We start from the raw sequence: 19058 nt of genomic DNA on the forward strand, positions 1-19058 counted from the left end.
AAGAAATTTTTCGAAATATTTTGTTGAGCTTTGATTACTAAAAAATATTTAGATTTATTGAAACGGAAATTAAAAATATAAAAACGGGTTTTAAAACCGTTACCCTCACATACCGAATAATCGGAATTCGGTTGTCAAAATGCTCACATAACAGTCAGAATGACAAAGGCTGCAGAAATTCGCACAGAAATGGCAACAGCAATCAGCCAACTGAATATGATTGGGAACTGCGGCATGTCATGGCCGCATTCGAACATGTAAAACTCATTTGCCCGAATTGGGTTAATTGCATGAGCAGCTACTAGCGGCACTTAATAAGCCGACCGATGCAAAAGTGACACGAATATGTGTGTGAATGCAATGGACTCGATGCCACTGCAAATGCAATTATGCAGCGGACGGTTAAGTATTTTTCACAATCGAATTATAATGACATTGGCAAGCAATCTGTAAGGGAATCGCTCGAAAACTGATTAACATTATAAACTTGTGGCAGATCGATGGGTTAACCGGTTGTCAGTCGAGAAATCAATTATACATCGCTGGTAATTTAATGCAGAAACCGTAATGTGGCGAATGCGTTATGCATTTTATTATATGTTTGTTGCGGGTGCAGTGGAAATTTAATTAGCGTTTTGGCCCCGCTAATTGACAGCCCGAGGGTCTGCGAATGTCGTTGTAATCTTGGCCCGAAAAGTAATCAAATTTATGCCCTGCAATTGGCAGGATGCCAATAAAAACGGAAACGTAAGGCGGCCCCATAAACAAAGCCATAACAAAAGGCAAGAAAGTGCCAAAGCAATATGCAAATGAATAAAACGCGTCGTCTGTCAAATGGCCAACAGCTGGCAGCCGGCTTTCCCCCCCATAAACAAGCCAACAATGGAAATGGTCATGAATTTCTTTGAAGAAATTTTCAATTAAATACGCCAAAAGGAGTCAAAGCCGAAGAGGAAAATTAGGAATTAATTAAGACAACAGGCCAGGCAAAGGCCCAGTAGCCAGGGTATAATTTCAAGCGGAAACCCGCCAAACAAACACAACTAACAAACGCCTTGGGTCAGGACCAGACCAGGATGCCTGGAAAGCTGGCAGAGCTGGGGAAACTGGGAAAACCCAGAGATGGCGGCTGAAAATTTATTTGTGCGTTGATTGCGCGCAAATGATGATCATTTAATTAAGCACGCAACGAAGAGCACAACTAGCCGTTGCTTTGGATGGGGAAAAGGAAAAGGAAAAGCTAGGGGAAAACTGGAGGGAAACCCCGCCGAGGCAGCCGGATGTGGCTGGCCAGTTCAATCTGTTTGTGTTTTGCATTTCCCTGCCATTTTATGGCCTACTCCCCCAAGGCACCCTCCTGCGTTATTATTAAATTCTTTCTGCGGCCTGGACGTCTTCCGCTTTGATTGGTTTACTTAACGGCCTGTTGTTGAGATTTTCGTTCGCCTTTTCTTCATTTTTTTTTTCATTAGATTTTGATTTGAAATTTAAATTATGCGGTTACTTCGCAGGTCTAATCGCGCAGTTTGGGTTTCGGGGACATTTTCATATTTATTTTTAATTAAAAACTAATTGCGTGCAAATTATTTGAGTTTGGTTCAATTAATGGAGATGGACATTTCTTGTTTACTGTAAAGTTTTGGACTTATTTGAGAGAAGAATTTATTAATTGCCCAAATTGTTTCGGAAGGTGGGTGGTATTTAACAAACATTTTATGTAGACCATTTTCAGCAACTTTAAGTGCTTTATTTAATCACCAAAAATATAAGTTTCTGCTGCCAAACGTTTGTTAATTAAAACTTATTGAAGTTGTTATATCAGATGTACCAATTAAACTGAACTATTTACTTTTCAGCACAAATATTGTTCGTTTAGTGCTCTACAGAATATTGCGATAAAGGGAAATTCCAGCATTTTCATCAGTCAAAATTTGTTCTCTGGCATATTTCATTTATTAAAACATTTACGATACTCATGCAAACTAAATGGGATTTTTCAGCACTCCACCCACCCTCAGTTTTTTTTCCCCTTTTTAACGCATTCGACCCTATATCTCTACTAACTGAGTGGTAACTAGTTTTTCCTGCTTCCATTTCGCCAGTGCTATCAACTAAAGCGCGCTCCTGGGATTTTGCCAATACCGCATTTTGCAGTCATATATAACGAGGGCTCGTTCGAGTTCTTGAACCCTATCCACCAGTCCACCCACCACCTTCTGATCCATTTCGCAGACAACGTTGCGGCAATTTGTGCACAAACACAGCTATAACATACACATAAGCAGTTATAGGAGAGACATTAATACCAAATGAAAATTGAAATTATGTCTATACACTCGACAAAGTTTAATGGCAGAACAGTGCCAGATAGAGAGAAGTCAAGCGGAGGATTGGGATCGGAAAAGTACCAGTGTTTATGCGAAGCCAAGTTCGGGGAACAATTTCGAATAAGTCTCTCAGAAGGTGTGAAGCACCATTTCATTAGTTCTTCTGATTTACCAATGATGACTTCATATATGTTCATGCAGTGTCAATTTTGCAAAGTCAAATATCAAAACGAAAAAATCTCTACCTATTCCTTAAATTAAATAAAGCTTAGTTTCTGTAAAACATTTTTTTGAAGGTTTTTATTAATTGATTTAATCATGTTACAAAACACAATATTAAAATCCAAATTGTTTTAATATTTTAAGAATTTGTAAAACAAAAAAGTAGTAAAAATATTTGTTTCCTATAATTTGTATTTATTTGTAAACATAAAGTTTTAATATGATTTAAGTGAAATATACAATTCAAGTTATTTAGCGCATAAACGTAGTATAAGTTGGATATTGTGCGTTTTGTGTCTGTCTGGCTCGACGCGCACAAACAGTTATTTTTGTTTCTGGAGGGCGTGTTCGCACACACGCACACCTCCCACTTGCCACCCCCAAAACACACAAGCACACACACCCACCCACACATAATCAATGATAATCCGCTGGCGTATTATAACCGCATTAACAGTTAGGCACGTTCGATACAATTCGTTACGTTCCAATAGATTTTCGTGCTCATTTCAGATAGCATCCGAAATATAATTGTATACAATTTGTGCAGCAATGTATACGGAGGGGTCGGAATTCAATTGCAACCAGTTTGGTTTTTATTTTGCGGATTTACTGAACGACCCTACCAAGAGGGTTTTGAATTCGACAAACCGTAAACCATAAAATCTTCAGTATTTTTGGCCACAGATATGCGTGCGGTTGTTTAAATTTGCACAAAGTGACACCAGACAGCATCAAATTAACCACAAAATCAATCAAAAAGTGAACGAAAGATCATTATGGAAAAGTCCAGACGGCCCCAAGATAAATGACATTTTAAAAATCCGACAGACCGCACAGCTGTGATCCTGTTTTCAATCAAAAGCAACCAAAACAATTGATTAATTTCGAATCGAGCTTGAAAAAAAATGTACCATCAATTGTTGGCACAAAAGCTGAACTGGAATTGAATTCCACAATTTAAGTGGGTTAGAACCCGTAGGTATATGGGTATAAGGAAACAAGATGAAAAATCTGCCTGAAAGTTGCAAATTAAAAACACATAACATTCAATTTGCGCAACTCCAATTTGTATCCTATGTAATAATATTAAAAAGGGTTGCAGTAAAAGATGACTTGTGGGTTTTGGTTATTAAATCACCAATCAATGTTTTTACCCTTAAGCAAACCAAATGCAATTTTGCAGCCAAATCTTAACCCAGCGAGAACTGCCAAAAAAAAACAAACTATTTCCCACTGAAATTTGATTATTCCGCTGGTTCCGGGGCAACTGCATTAGTGAATAAATCCATGTCAAGTCGACGTCAAATTCAATTAGCTGACATAATTCTATTTGGGGACGCTGACAGATGGCAAACGGCAAAATGTAGCCCAAAAAAGGGGTTTTCCCTCTGGAAAAAATCTCCCCTTGCAAAAGTTGTCAACATGAAAACTGTGGAGGCGGGAATAGGAGGACCATAGATAGCTGCAGAGTAAAGACATAAATTTTGAAAATGGCAGCGGCACGTGGAAATTAAGTGATGAATACTTCAGGGCGCATAAACTTGCTGCGAGTGCCCGAAAGAGAGGGAAACATGTATACATATATATTTGGACAGGGGAGGGGGAGGCAGAGGGTGGCTAAGTCGATTTAGGTCGCTATGCCCGGCCATATAAAATGTAAAACTGCTGGAGCGCAACGCATCCACACATCATCCCACAAAACGCCGCCCAAACTCCCAACAGAAATATTGAAAAATATGGCAAGTGCTGAAAATTTTGCAAAATATTTTGCTGGCAGTCAACCCCTCGAACACACCAGCCCATATACATCACAGTGATGCTTCGATGCGTGGCCAACGTAGCGTAAGCCTTTTGGGCACTATTAACCAACCGCCGGGGCTTCGGGCACTTCGCCAACGGTTCACCCATCTCCTCGTCCCCCTCGCTTAAAGATCCGCTAATCCAATTATTATCAATTCAGTGACGGGACCAGGGCTGCCAACGTGCCCCGGCATCGAATGCAGCCCTAATGGCGTTATAAATAAACAGGAACCCCGTCCCAAATCCTGGTCAACAAAAGGACTTGCCGTGGTATTCTTACCTGAAATGAGAACAAACACAAAAAAGGCAATTAGAATTACACATGAAAAAATAATTAGAAAAGAAATCGATGAATGCATTTCGGTTAAATAGGACTCCCAACTCTTGCTAAAGAGTGATTATAAATTAATTAGAACTACCTTCATTAAATTCTTGTGAATATAACATTTTTTATATAATATAAATTAACTATAACTATTTTAATTCATTCATAGTACTATTATTATTGCATTATGATTTACAAAACTTAATTTTAAAAAATAATTTCAATATTTAACTTAATGTTTAAACTTATATTAACAAATTCCTCAGCTAAGTTGTTAGCTTATTTTCCATTTTAACATAAGCTGATTATAACTTTCAGCATTCGGGACAACATCGCTTATCAATATCTTGCAGCATAACTCTTTGCTGAACCTACATCAAAGTTAGGCTTTATCCACTAAGAGGACTCATTAAAAATGCACAAGTCAGATAAGTAAGGTGCCCTAAGCTCGAATCAAAGTCAACTGCGAGTTGGCTTTAAATTTTTAAAACAAATAACAATATTTGCCACATGGCCCGAAGGTGGTTCGCACAATGCCAGGGCAAACAAACCCGAAAACGGGGCCTGCAAATTATCTGGGGAGCATCAGCGCTGCGAAACGGTTCTGGGTTCCCCATTCTTACTGATTGTGAAATCGATAAAGTAAATCGGTGAAGCGATAACATAATAAATTCAGCGTTTCACGCTCAACTACACCACACTGATACTGGGTTGTTGTTATAAAGAAGGTGCTGCTGATATTTATATACCTATCACAGTTCCACGAGAAGAGGGCCCCATAAATATTTATGATCTCCAATCGTGAAGAAAGGTGGAGTATGCAGTGCAACAATCAATTCAGCTCCTCATTTTATTTGTTTGTTTGTTTGTTCTCATGTTGTGCACATAATTCAATGGAGCCAGCTTCCTCGCAGCCACCCACTCGCATGCCATCGATAACAATAAGAGCAACCCTTTTTAGGCCCTTTTTTTCCGTATTGTTGTTTTGTGTGTCTAACCCTCGAGGAACTTCCGCACTCAAAAGTTGGCCACAAATAAAAGGAGCCGGCAAAAAGGTTGGAAAAGCGAAATGGCACATGATGCTCGAGGATTGTGTGTGTTGTAAGTGGTTCACATATCAGAGATGGCAACCCCCAACCTGTGAAAGTGTCACTGATTCGATTAGTCGATCATTTTGGTTGAAAAAAAAAAAACATTTGTAGCTTTTAGCGATTCAGTTTTAAAAATAAGTTGGCTGTTTGTATAGGAAACAGATTCTTAAAATTAATTTATCTCTATTTGTTCAATCCAGCTTGTAAATTTAAAGTTGATCAAGTCTTTTATGTAACAAAAGAAATATATTTTTATCAATTTTTAAACCACGCTTTCATCACCTCGTTTTGCCGCATCTCTAATCGGTTTTTTCTTTAAAAGACCACCGGAAAACACTTTTCAATCCTCAATTCCCTTTGGCATAACTGTACTCTCATATTTGCTGATTTGACATTTATTCTGGCGGCTCGGTTAGTGACGGCGGAAAACCTTTGCGCCTTGGTTGCCTGAAAAAATTATGAGTGGCATTAAAATTTGATGACTGTGTGCCGTTTCCCAAAGGGAAATTCCGCCCTCCGGCATTAGTTGACTTTTCATTTTTATATTGAGTGTGCAAGGACTTTCAAGGCATTCAATTGTCGGTAACAAATCAAGTCGGTCGACAACCCCCATCAATGGCAATTTAACCATAAAACACAGACTCTCAAAGAATGCAATTTGCAGGCCAAGTCCATTTGCCTTCGGTTGTCCTAAAATATTTTTAAGTCGATTTTTCCCTGGAGAAAAAGTCCAGAAAAGTATTAATTTTATTGATGGCAATGAAAGAAACCTTAAGTCAGCATACAATAGGAAAAAGCATTTGAAATTATGTTATAAAGCCGTTGTTCTTTGAAAGAGTGTACACTAAAAGAATGATAGTCAAGACAAGAATTTAGTTGGTTACATTATTTATCACTTTTATTCAATTAATGTAAATTTGCATGTATACATTGTAGTTGTGATTTTAATAAATTGAAATTTTTGTTATGTTATAAAGCCGTTGTTCTTTGAAAGAGTGTACACTAAAAGAATGATAGTCAAGACAAGAATTTAGTTGGTTACATTATTTATCACTTTTATGTTATAAAGCCGTTGTTCTTTGAAAGAGTGTACACTAAAAGAATGATAGTCAAGACAAGAATTTAGTTGGTTACATTATTTATCACTTTTATTCAATTAATGTAAATTTGCATGTATACATTGTAGTTGTGATTTTAATAAATTGAAATTTTTGTTAATGTTTATCGATAAACTAATAAAAATATTAATAAAGCCAAAACTTACTTACTAAACACATTAAAACATATTTAGCATCAATATTAATGCTAGAATTTTTTCCAAATTGTTATAAAACAGTTTAAATTTCGGTAAAACGTTTCTATCCAAAATGAAAAAGGGTTCCTCCTCAAATTAAAGAAGATATTTTTTCTAGTTGTTCCATTTTCTCTTCTTTAGCACAAATATTATTTCAGCATTCTTTTCGTTTTTCTCGGGGTCAGACTGCTCACTTAATTGCTGTCCAGAAGTAAACCGAAATGGTACTTTCCCATTCCGACTTTCATAAACAGCTCCAGCATATTTCAAATGTCAAGAGAGAAGGGGGCCAAAGGATATATAATACAAGAAGGACAGTGCGGCAGCTTAAGTGAAAGTGTGCTTTTTCTGCTCGCATTTCTGCAGCGCAGAAGTGTCACATAAATTTTTATTTAAAGAACAACAACAATAAGGAAAGTTTATTGCGAATTTACTGGGGTTAACCTCCAGTTAAGTCGGTCGGGGCTTACACTATAAACGTATACCTATATATTCGTCGACGTTAATTGAAAGTTAGTGCGGCGTTTTTATTAACACTTTCGGAGCGTCTGGGTCGAGCTGTTAATTAAGTTAAATGTTCTCAAAAATTATGCAGCTCGAGGACTTAGTTAAAGGTATTAAGCCAAAGTTACTGTCTGCCCGGCAACTAACCTATCTGGGTAAAACTTTGTGCGCAACTTTCTGACCTTAACAATAATTTACACTTACGCAAAAGTTGGCGAAACTCTACCCATCCTACCAATAAGTCGTTGCGGTCGGTTAACGCGACAATAAAAAACACTTTAAAAAATGTGCCCATTGTTCTGGGGTTTGGGGGTTCGGGGGAAAAGAAAGAAACTTTTAATAAAAAGCAGCTACATTTTGGGGTTGCTTCGGGTCCTTGGAGGAGGGGTCAAAAAGGGAACATCGTCAAGTGAAAGTGCCCGAAACTTGGGCGTGGAAATTGCAATTTCTTCTAGGTTTATTTTTTTCAGGGCGTGGCGCATTGAGGCATAAATAACAGCAACATTATTCACACCGAAACGACAACAACAACCGCACTGGAGAACTGAGAATAGAGACTAGAGAAAGTGCCCCCCGTAGGATGGTGGGATTTTCTTCTTGTTTTTGTTGTCTTCGGCTGCTAAGCAAACTCGGGAAGAGAAAGCCAAGTTGAGGGCAAGTTTGTCTGCCAGGCAAAACCACCCATCCACCCAACAGCAGCCAAAGTTTATATTTGGTTTATTTACGCTTAGCCAAGTTTTTTTTCTTGTTTTTATTTGTTACTTATTCTACACTTTTGGGGAGGCGAATTGAGTCAAGGGGGCAGAGTACATTTTTTAACGCTTTAGCAAATTTTCTGGCGCTTCAAAGTTGCTTTCGGTGTATTTTTCTTTGTTTTATTGGCCCAAACTTTTGTCTCGCGTGTTTTTAATATGCAAAAGTGAGTGCTTAATCCCCTCGACGGCCAAATCTTAAATCAGGTGTACACAAGTTGCCTTAACATTTTACGCTTCTGAGAAACGGAATTCTCCAATGTTTTAGTCTAATTAAGAAAAAACGTTCTAAGAAACAAGAAGATAAAGTTCATCTTGGCAGATAAACGAACACGTGATTTTTAATTGAGAACGCGATTTTAAAATAAACTTCCCTTTTTTTCGAGATAAAATAATATTTTTTTTCACACAGTTATCTGTAAAATTATTATTTTTTTCTTAATATTAAAGTTGTAAGCCTTGTGTTTCGATACTCCCAAGATTGTTATTCTTTAACCGTAATTCCTCTATTAAAAAACAATCCCCCTATTTGAACAACCCCAAATCTGCTTCCTTAGCCCCAGAAATAAAATGCCACCCTCACCGAAACTCTAATTAGGTTAGGTAACCCATAATCTATCTTACGGGCTTACTTTTATTTCAAGAAGCTTACGGTTCATATTTAATTTTCCAACAAAAAAACGGTATTTCATTTAATTTGGTTTCAGGGCTTTGAAGTTGATTGGGCTCAGTTCGGTTCTTGGGTTGTTTGTTGATGTGCCGCCGCATTTATTAACACTTGAAGGTTTTTTGTCGCGACAGATTGCCTGCAGCGCCACGCCCCCAGGGAATACTGCCCCTTCCTCCTGTTTGTTTTTTTTTCGGAACGTTGTTTACAATTTTCCACGGATTGACACCCTCCTGGCTCTCATTTTCCAGCCTCTTTTCTCGCCTTACGCGTATTTCCCCCTTCATTTTTCTCTTTGCCGGATAATTTCGAATGCATCAGCCAGCTGTTGGCTGGGCCATGGGCTATCAGCCATCGGTTATCGGTCACCGCTTGCGCCTTGAGAAAATCTCATTGACTTTATCTCATTATACGCCTGATTGACCATAAAAATTGGCTCATCCATAAAAATAAAAAGTTGTGTAAGAAACCGCAGCTTTGATCTCTTCCCTCTCACAGTTTCCCCAACTTTATTTTGCTGCCATTAACTTGCCGCAAAACAAAAATATGGCCACTCCCCGGGGTGCAATCCTTATAAATTGCTTCCACTATCCACGAAACTTCCTTCTCCACCGCTTTTGATGGCTTCGCCTTCGTCTCGTTCTCATAAAATTGCTTAATTAAATGAGTTTTATGTCCTATTGACAGTCGCTCAAACGGAAAGCGAGAAAATTTATGCGGACTTGTCACGTAGCCGACAATTTGTCTCAATCATAATTTTCCCCTATCTTAACATTTGTTTCCTTTTCTTTAACAGTTTTTCGGGTTCGGTTCGTTTTGTCGGTGTCCTTAATTAAGGCCTCGAGCTGGATGTCGACTGCCAAGGGGGAAAAATGCTATTAAAAGGAATAACAATACACACGTGTTTTCCTGTCAGACAAAATATATATACATAGGAAACAAGGAGAAACATATCTGTACAAAAAAAATGATATTTAGATACTCTATTATTTAAAAGAAAAAAAGTTTGTAGTAAATTAACAGATTTAATAAACATAACTTAAATATTTGTAGAATTTCATATAACAGAAAATTATTGGTAGGGAAACCTAAAGTGCCACACTTTACACGACAAACACTTCAATAAATTAAAATTAATTCTATGCTTTTTTCTATGAGTTTGTCACGTTTCTTTATTTAAACGAGTAATGTACAACAATTTATTTTCAGTTTCACTCTTAGATTCCTCATTTCTCAAAGTCATGCTCCTCACATTCCTCGCTTAATGATTTCAAAGTTCAACTCCAGAATTGAAATACCTATTTTGCAGTGATGTAAATCACAGACTGCGTCTGTAATTTGTTCACATTCTTCAGGGAGACGCCAGACTTTTGGTGTTTGGAGGGGAAAGCCCTTAAAAGAAAGCCCAGACAAATAACAAGAAAAGTAAAACACTCTCGAGCCCACCGCAAACAAAAATCCCGCCCACCTATGAAAAGGCGCACCCACGATTTCAGGCACATTACGCAGACATAAATACAGACAAACAAAGTTTTGTGCGACGCGTTTCCGATTTCGGTGCTTTTACCGGGGGAAAATGGGAAAAGGGAAAAGGAAAAAGGGGACGGGGACGGGGACGGGGACGGGGGAGTAGGCACGCATGTTGTCTGCCGCTTGTCTGGAAAGAGACAACTCTGTTTGGAAAAACTGCGGAGGGTTCAGCCACCTGGCAAAGATTTATGTAGACCAAAAAGGTGTGTATGTGTGTGTGCGCGTCTTAAAGCTGCAGGTAAAATGGGGAAAATTTACGAGCCAGACGGGAAACCCTTTTACAACAGAGGAAGGCCCTTTTTCCCACCCACACTCGGAATAATTAGGCTGCCATTAGCAGTTAGCTGGCCCACAAACATAACTCTCGATGTGGGCCGAAAAAGTAACCATCCAACCAGCCACAGGATACTTTTTCAAACTCTCTGTTTTTGCGTAGACCATAAATTTGTGTTGAAGGGGTTTGTGATCATATCGCTTACACATTTCCATGCAAATGTATTATTAATGAGCGGATTTCTTTCGGGCCTCCTCTGATTTATGTGCCACAGTTAATTAGGATCTCGATTTGCTGCCCCAATTTCTATTGCCTACTTTCCTGCTCTCCACCGTATTCATTTTACGTTTTTCGAACTTTATTTAATATTGATTTTGTTCACACGGCCGAATACAAACATAAATCAAAGTGCAGTCATTTATGCTGACAAATGCAAAAAATGCAGTCACAATAAAATAAATAAACGGCATAAATATTGTGTTTGACAGGCCAAACTATATGTAAATGAGTAAATGGTCAGCGAATGCATTTCACCGGAATTTCCAATTACAATTTTTATTACCTTCCGATGTGACAGAAAAGTTATGTAATACAAAAAATAAGGCTTGAATAATAAATATATACTTAAACTTTATAACATTTAACGTCTATTTTATGAAACGTACTGTGAATATTTTTTATGAAAATATAAACGTGAGATATTTTACATTTTACAACATTTTTCAGGTGCTTTAACACAGACACTTACGAATAACTTTTTGTGTGTTGTATACGACCATTTTTTCGTAAGAGTATTGTACAAATAAAAACTCTTTATTATTTGTCAATTAATTCCATCATGCAAAAAGTCAACCACCTTTACTCATGTTTTTTCAAGCGCTTTTACAATTTAATAATTTAGGGCCATAACATGTTTTTTCTCTTTGCACGTTTTTGCATTTTTAAAAAAATAAACAACAGTCAAACTAGTTCGATTCAAATCAATAAATAAAAACTCATAAGCATATCCATTCGATCGGATATGAGTTCAGAGCAATTAGGATTATGCTAATTCGAAATATTTGTGTTGGTTCTATGGCTAATTTAAATTCCATTTATTTCACTCGGATTTCCTTACAATGTTTTTGATCCAATTTCAGTTAACAAAAAAAAAGAAATAAAAACATGAAACAAATTGTGCAATTTATTGGTAATTATCTCAGCTGAAATATGCCCTTATTTCTGACATTTTTTGTGGGTATTTAACCCACGAAGCATACGTTGTCCAATTAATTTATTTACAATACCAATGCTAAGTGAATGGTGAGGTGTGGAAAATAAAGAGTTAATGCAATTTTAATGCCTGATGAATAAACAATTAAAAATGGTTTAAGTGCAATTTACTGGACAGCATTTAATATTGTGCATACGTTGTTAAAGTAAAAATCCGAAAAAGCGCTGAAAACTTTGGAGGCGAGGGAGAAACTGACATTATATCAAATTTCATTCATTAATTTCCATTTGCCAATGCCACGCCTGTCTGACTCTGTGGGTTCATGCTGTTGCCCCGACTCAGGGATTTTCCCATTTCCCATTTTCCTTACCCTGGCAACACCCCGCTAGAAAACTTTCACTCTCTGTGTAATACAAAACCTGGTCTTGCTTTTCTTGTCTTTCCTCGTGTTCTGTTGCGTTGTCTAATCATGTATGAATGAATAATGATATGAATTTGACAAGGCACAAAGTGTACAAAGAAAGAACGAAAAGCGGCAGAGGCAGGACGAACATAAAGGACATACAGAAATTTATTCATGCAAGTAAATGCGGGAAAAATGGAGAACGGCTGAGTTGGGAAAGGAAATTTGGTTTGCCGTGATTTTAGACATCTCAAAAAGCTACCGCTTCTCATTTTACATGCAGCGGGAAATCTGGTTTTACAGAGGGGAGAAACGCAAAAATAAAGAATCTGGGGAGCATTGGCTGGTTTTAATTACAACACTTTAAGCTTTTGCCGGCACTAAGCAGCTGCAAGTGGCCGGAAAAATCTTTCTGAGCCCCAGCCCTCAAAAGAAAAACTCGCTTCCCCCAGAAAGAAAAACAGGTAAAATAAGAAAAAGTATTTACATTTATTATTAATGTACTTGTGCTCTAGCTAAGAAACAGCAGCAGACACAGGGAAATTGCGTTGTCAGCAGCAGCTTCAAGATATACGGCTGTGCAAGGAATTTTCCTTGTTTTGTGTTATGAATCCTTAATGTCTGACTCCATACCCCAAAGTATAAGCAAAAAGCCCCCCCAACGAAAAAAAAAATTCAATGAACAAATCCGAAATGCTTTAAGCTGTAATCTGTGGTTCAAAATGGTAATATAATAGGGTTGACGGTGTCAGTTTCTCAGAGATAATTGATGGCACAAATTATGGGTTTAAAAGCTACCATCATGTTATTATCAATATGAAAGCTTTGAGTAATCTTATCTTATTTAATTAAAATGTAAAGCCTAATCCATTTCTATAAGAAAACGTTTTCCTTACATGGTTTCCCCATTAGCCTAACAAATGTAAGCCCCCCTACAAATTCTCCAGGGACATAATCCTCCGCCTGTAGTTTCCATTTTTATTATACGATATTTTCAGACTGAACATGCGCCTTATGCTTCCTGCTCCCCGATGTGCTTGAAAAAATTACAACCATTTAAAGTTTGTTGGAAAATAAAATAAAAAGGTGCAGACTGAAGGGCCTTTCGATGTTTGCTTTTGAATTTCGGTGTTTTTGTCTGTGGGGGATGCATAAAATATGCGTCAGATAGACGTACTTGGCTCATGTTAAATGTATGCAGCATATATTTATGCGCTACTTGTTTTCTTTTTAATTTATTTAGCCATAAGAGGCCAAAAGAAAGTCAAAAATTAGGCAGTGGGGTCGACAAACAATAAAAGGCGAGGCGTGAAAATGCCGCAGGCGAAAGTATTTAACACCAACTACAAAAGCACGCACGTCTTGCCGTCGCAGTCAAAAACAAATGGGCAGCGGCGCAAGCAGCAGCCAGGATAATTGCCCCAATGGACGTGGCAATTACCGGGCCGTAAGACACAGGGATACGGTAACGAAAGGACTTTGGACTATAGACTATGGACAATGGCGCGCAAGTTATGCAGCACAAATTGCAAACATTTCGGCGGCAGTGGGATATTGGTGGTGGGTCGTAAAGTGGCATTGACAACGGATCAATGTGGCGGGGGATTTTCCAACTTACCTTCCACCCAGCCCCAGAATTCAATCAACTTCCCCGTTCATTTGTAGCCCAATTAATTTCGGCAATCTAACCAGTAAAAGCCATCAAGCTAAACAAGTGAATCCGGATTGGCAAGCCCTAGATGCTGGCACTGAGAAAAAACTATTTGAGTTCTTACATAAAACTATCTTAAGACTGTTTAATTTCTTATATATCAACTGACATTTGTGATATGTTTTAAATTCAATTTTATGGCTTAAATTTCACTTTATTTATTGTATATTATATTTATTCGGATTTTGTCATCAACTTTTTTACTTTTCCTGCAGCAATTCTCTCAATTATTAAATTAAAAAAAAATTTGCTATACAAATATATTGAGATGATAACATCCTTTTGATGAATAACTAAAATGTACAAAAACAAGGTTTATTAGTTCTTTACCATGCACTTTCTTTCGCTTTTAAGTGAATAAAATTTATTTAGCAATTAATATATCAGGGTAATTTTTTTTCAAAAACATTAATAAATTTGTTTCAGTGCCTCGAGGCCGCTCGCCGTGGCTTCCATTTCAAATGCAACTTGCCAGAGTGCAACATTTCATTTTGGCTTGCAAAACGCTCGAGAATTGACTCAACAAAAACCTCGACAAGCTATAAAAATGGCAAAAACAGAGACGAACCGAATCTAAACAAACCATACTACAAACAAAAAAGCATAAAACTGTTGCGAGAATGCTTCTTTTGGCGACTGTGTTTCGTTTCGGGCCAAACAAAAACTTTGACAAGGCACAAAGACCAGGCTGGAAAAAATGGCAGGACTAAAACAAATATTCAGCAGGAGGCAAACTTTATTTCGGTTTCAATTTGCGATAAAAACAGCGACAACAGTCGCCAGGGCAGCGGCAAATGAAATTTAACAACTCGCCGAGGAGCAAACTCGAATCGCAATTGGCAAATGGGTAATGGGAAATGGGAGATGGAGAGTGCAATGAGAAGGGGAATTGGGGGTTGAGAAGAATAAGGCAGGACATTGGGGGCGACTTGGCACAAAAGACGGGCGATGCATTTCCCCCGCTGCATTTGCTGTCGCTGCTTGTTTTTGAACATTCATAATAAATTTTGCGCTGCGAACCTTCTTCGACAGCAAAAACAAAAGGACCTGCATATATATCGTTTTTTTGCTCCTGTTTCTTCTTTTTCTGCCGCCTCCAACCGGTTGAAATGTAACGGATGTTAGAGTTGCGCACTGAAAATTATATATAAACAGGATATGACAGGCAGGAAGCCGTTGTCCCTCAGTTGCCCGCCACGCCCCCAAGCGCCCACAACTACTACGATGGAAACACCGCCCGAAGTCGAAGTGCATTGCTAAGCATTTTCCTTAGTCGTTTTTTTTTGTTTTGCCTTCCATTTGCCCCCTTTCAGCTGCTTGAATTTTAATGCCAAATGGCATTCCGGATTGAGCCAGGTCCTGGTCTCGGACCATAGAAATATCAGACCAGCTTTGGATATGCCGCTGGCCAGGACTAAACGGCTATCAGGGGAAACAAGTTGAGACGCAAGTGACAAGAGTAGCAGGAATACGGCAATACTGAAAAGGATATTGTCTCCGGAGGCATTTTTTTTATATTTTATGCGGTACGTATATATTTCTGTTAAATGTGTCATATATATTTAAATAGTTGATGAGCTAGCTTTTTGAAGAGAATTAAATATAAAAAATTTTAGCATCGTTTTCTAATTAGTTTCAAATGGTTGCCTATCTTTAATTAAATACGAGAATCCTATTTAACAAAACATTCAAATTAAATAGAATTTTCTAATTGTTAATAACAACGTTTTAATTGGTAAACATTTTCAACAAGAAAGTATACTAAAGATTAAGTGCAGATAACAAAGTGAAATAAAGCTCATAATCTTATCTAAATTACGCTGGTGAAATAAAATAACAGACTACATCCAGAGTGTTCCAAGGAAATATCTTTTTCAATGGCTACCTTTTTCTCATATAATCGCACTCTACTGCATTTTAAGTGGATGAACAGGAAAACAGCTTTTCTACGAGATAGTAAAACCAAAGTGTAGGTACGATAAAGTACGAGCACTACTCCTTCGCAATATATTTTATGCAAGTATAAACACAAGTGCAGAGCTCTCATAAATCACGCATACGCACTGTGGCACTCTGCCTGCCACAAGAGGAAAAACTATAAATAAACGAGAACGAGACGATAGTATAAACCACAAAGGAGTGCATAGGTCTTGCTTATAAACTTAACCGAAAGAAGTAGAACCTCAATTAGTCATTTATGAAAGAGGCATTGTTCCCTGATAAACTTGAAAGTGGAAAATCACAACATCAAGAGTTGAATGTTTTGGTTTCGTGGGATAAGAATGAGTTCTTTTCCCTCCTCTTCATATTGAACAACTTTATCCAATTTCTCGTTTTGCGCTGAGACCAGCACATCGCGCATAAGCACGTACAAATCGCATTTCTTAGGCTCCATCCTGCCGCTTTTCTGCTTCCTGCTTATCCTTTTTTATTTGCCCCTGCATGTGGGCCAAGCTTTGGTTGTTTAGCTGTCAGATTTACTTGTCTCACTGGGTCGTCGTCTGAATATCCTTGGTGCCTGCGATGTGAATGTGTGTTTATGTGTTTGTGTGTATGTGTGCTATAAATCGACAGCTAAATCTGCAAAAACATTGATAAGACAAGCGACATGCCAATGCGGCCAAAGGCATTTGCCAACGCCTTCCCTCTGGTTTAACCCAAAATACCGAAACGAACCGAAAATGTTTAGCCAACTTGCTGCGAAATTGCTTTTCGATTTATTTTCTATACGTACATATGCATGTTTGCCTATATACAACACATGCATGTCTGACAAATTGGGAGAGAGGTAAGGCATTGTGACAAATTAGTCTGTGGGCATTTGTTGCTGCTTGCTGCGCTGGCACAAATTATGAGATTCTTATCGCCATCTCTACGATTGAGTAATAACCCGAGTGAGATCCACAATGTGGGATGCAGATGGCTACCCAATTTGTGTTTGCCCCATTTTGGCCTGGGAACTGGGCCAATTTCGTATGGATTTGCTTGTTTGTGAGAATTTATAGAAACTTAAATTGCGAAAAATATTTGGCAAATTCTGCTTGCAATATTTTTGGACAAATTTCAATTAAGTGAAAGTAAATGAAAATATATATCAAAATGTTTCAATATTGATGCACATCAAGGGCTTTGTTTGGCAAGAGAAGTTTAAAGAACTTACAAAATTTGTTATCCGATTAATTTTTGTAAATTGATTTCGATTTTTCTCACTTTGATAATCCAATTTATTTTTAATAATAGTTTGTATCTACCAATTTTTATTTGTATATATAATTTTTTTATACACTGTGGTTTGTAAAAGGTTTTTTCAGAAAGAATTTAAATTTTTTAGTCAAAGCCGTATTTCTTGTTTCAATCGTACAATGTTTTGAATTTTACAAATACATATTGTTGGAGACATGAGACATAAATTTTATCTAAATTAACGCACTTTTGAATTGTTTGTTTTATTTTTTAAATTCATTTTTTTAAAAACATTTTGCATTAAACTCAGCTAGATATGTAGATTGATACTTGGCAAACCGAATGTTATTCCCAATGTTTTGAAAATCACAAACATTTGAATCTGCACTCACCTAATGTCTTGGTCCACTGGGCAGTGGGTCGCCAGTCGGGATAGTGTTTTGGGAAGAGCTCGCGGGTCCAGTAGGTGTGGAGGACGACCTTGTAGACGGCCAGCCGGTCCAGGGTGCAGCCCGTCTGGGGGGCGGGCTGGGTGGCAGGGGGCGTGTTTAGCGAGGCGGTTGGATCGGCATTCAAATTCGTATTGGGATTGGAATTGGGTCTGGGATCATCGGTGAAGTAGTAATTACGATTCAGATTCGAATTGGAATTCAGAATGCCATTCTGGTCTTCGAACTTGACGTTCTCCCCCTGCTGATTCTCCACACTATAGGCGTATATCGATGGGTTGGAGATGAAGGAGGCGCCATAGGCACCAACGGCATCCGCTTTCGGGGAAATAAAGCCGAGGCCCAAAAGGATAAACAGCAGCCAGTGGGCCAGAAAGTCTGTTTTCGGTGTCGCTCCCATTTCGTCAAATGTTGCGTGCTAATTCGCTCGCCCTTTCTCGCTCTATCCTTCGCCGGTGCGGAGCTATTTTTGTTTTGATATAATTTATATTTCTCGCTTTTCTTTTCTTTTCGTTTCCTTTTTTTTTTGTTGTTGGCCGCTTACACTTCACATTTGCCTTCGGGCCGTTGCTTAAAAATAAATGCACACACACTCGCGGCACTCACATATTTATTTTTGGTTTCTTTAACTTTGTACGCTCTGTGCGTTTTCTTCACTTTTTGGACTTTTGGCGCGCAGCAAGCTCAACAAATTCGATATGGGAGCGGAAAAGTGAGGAAAACAGTGGAGGTTCTGTGCCCAGATGTTAGACAACCGCCCGCGCTGAGAGTTCGTCGCGGACTGAGCAAATGTTGCGGCAGGCAATGAAAACACCAGCCACGGAGAGCGCAAAACGGGGAGACCCTACAGTGGGAGAGAGCGGCGAAGCGGGAGAAAATTAACCATCCTTTTGACAGAGAGCAGGAGAGATAAAGAGAGAGAGAGAGTGCCATGTTGGGGAAATTACTGTCCAACTGTTGTTTTGGCCAGAGCAAAAAGAAAGGAACAGCCTGTTGAGCTTGTTGTTAACTGTTGTTTTCCAGGGAACTTTTTTCATTGTTTGCTAGTAGGTTCATGTTAATCCTGCTGTTAACTTTTATAGTTAATGGTTAAGTTTTACTGTTAAGTAAGCTTCTTAGAAATTGCTATAATAATAAGTATTAGAATTTCGAAAATTACATTTATATTTTGTAACAAGTGGAATGCTATGTTATGAATCAATGGAAATGTCTTGATACCAATTTATGTTAATATGAGTAGTTTTTAGTTGATCCAAGCCTTGAAAGTTAAAGCAATTTTCCATTATTTCTTTACTATTTTACTCTGATCG

The 19058-nt window shown here is 38.1% G+C and overlaps 1 protein-coding gene across 1 annotated transcript in view; it reads right to left on the reverse strand.

Moving 5' to 3' along the window:
• Positions 1–18522, reverse strand: part of LOC108149775 (spondin-1) — a 45435-nt gene extending 26913 nt beyond the window's left edge. The window contains 1 exon segment of the mRNA XM_017277626.2: positions 17692–18522. Coding sequence (XP_017133115.2) covers positions 17692–18148 — 457 coding nt within the window. The 5' untranslated portion in view covers positions 18149–18522.
• Positions 18523–19058: the final 536 nt, after the last annotated feature.

The sequence above is a fragment of the Drosophila elegans genome, unplaced genomic scaffold, assembly GCF_018152505.1.
Source record: "Drosophila elegans isolate 14027-0461.03 unplaced genomic scaffold, ASM1815250v1 contig_183, whole genome shotgun sequence".
In the NCBI taxonomy this organism is placed as follows: domain Eukaryota; kingdom Metazoa; phylum Arthropoda; class Insecta; order Diptera; family Drosophilidae; genus Drosophila; species Drosophila elegans.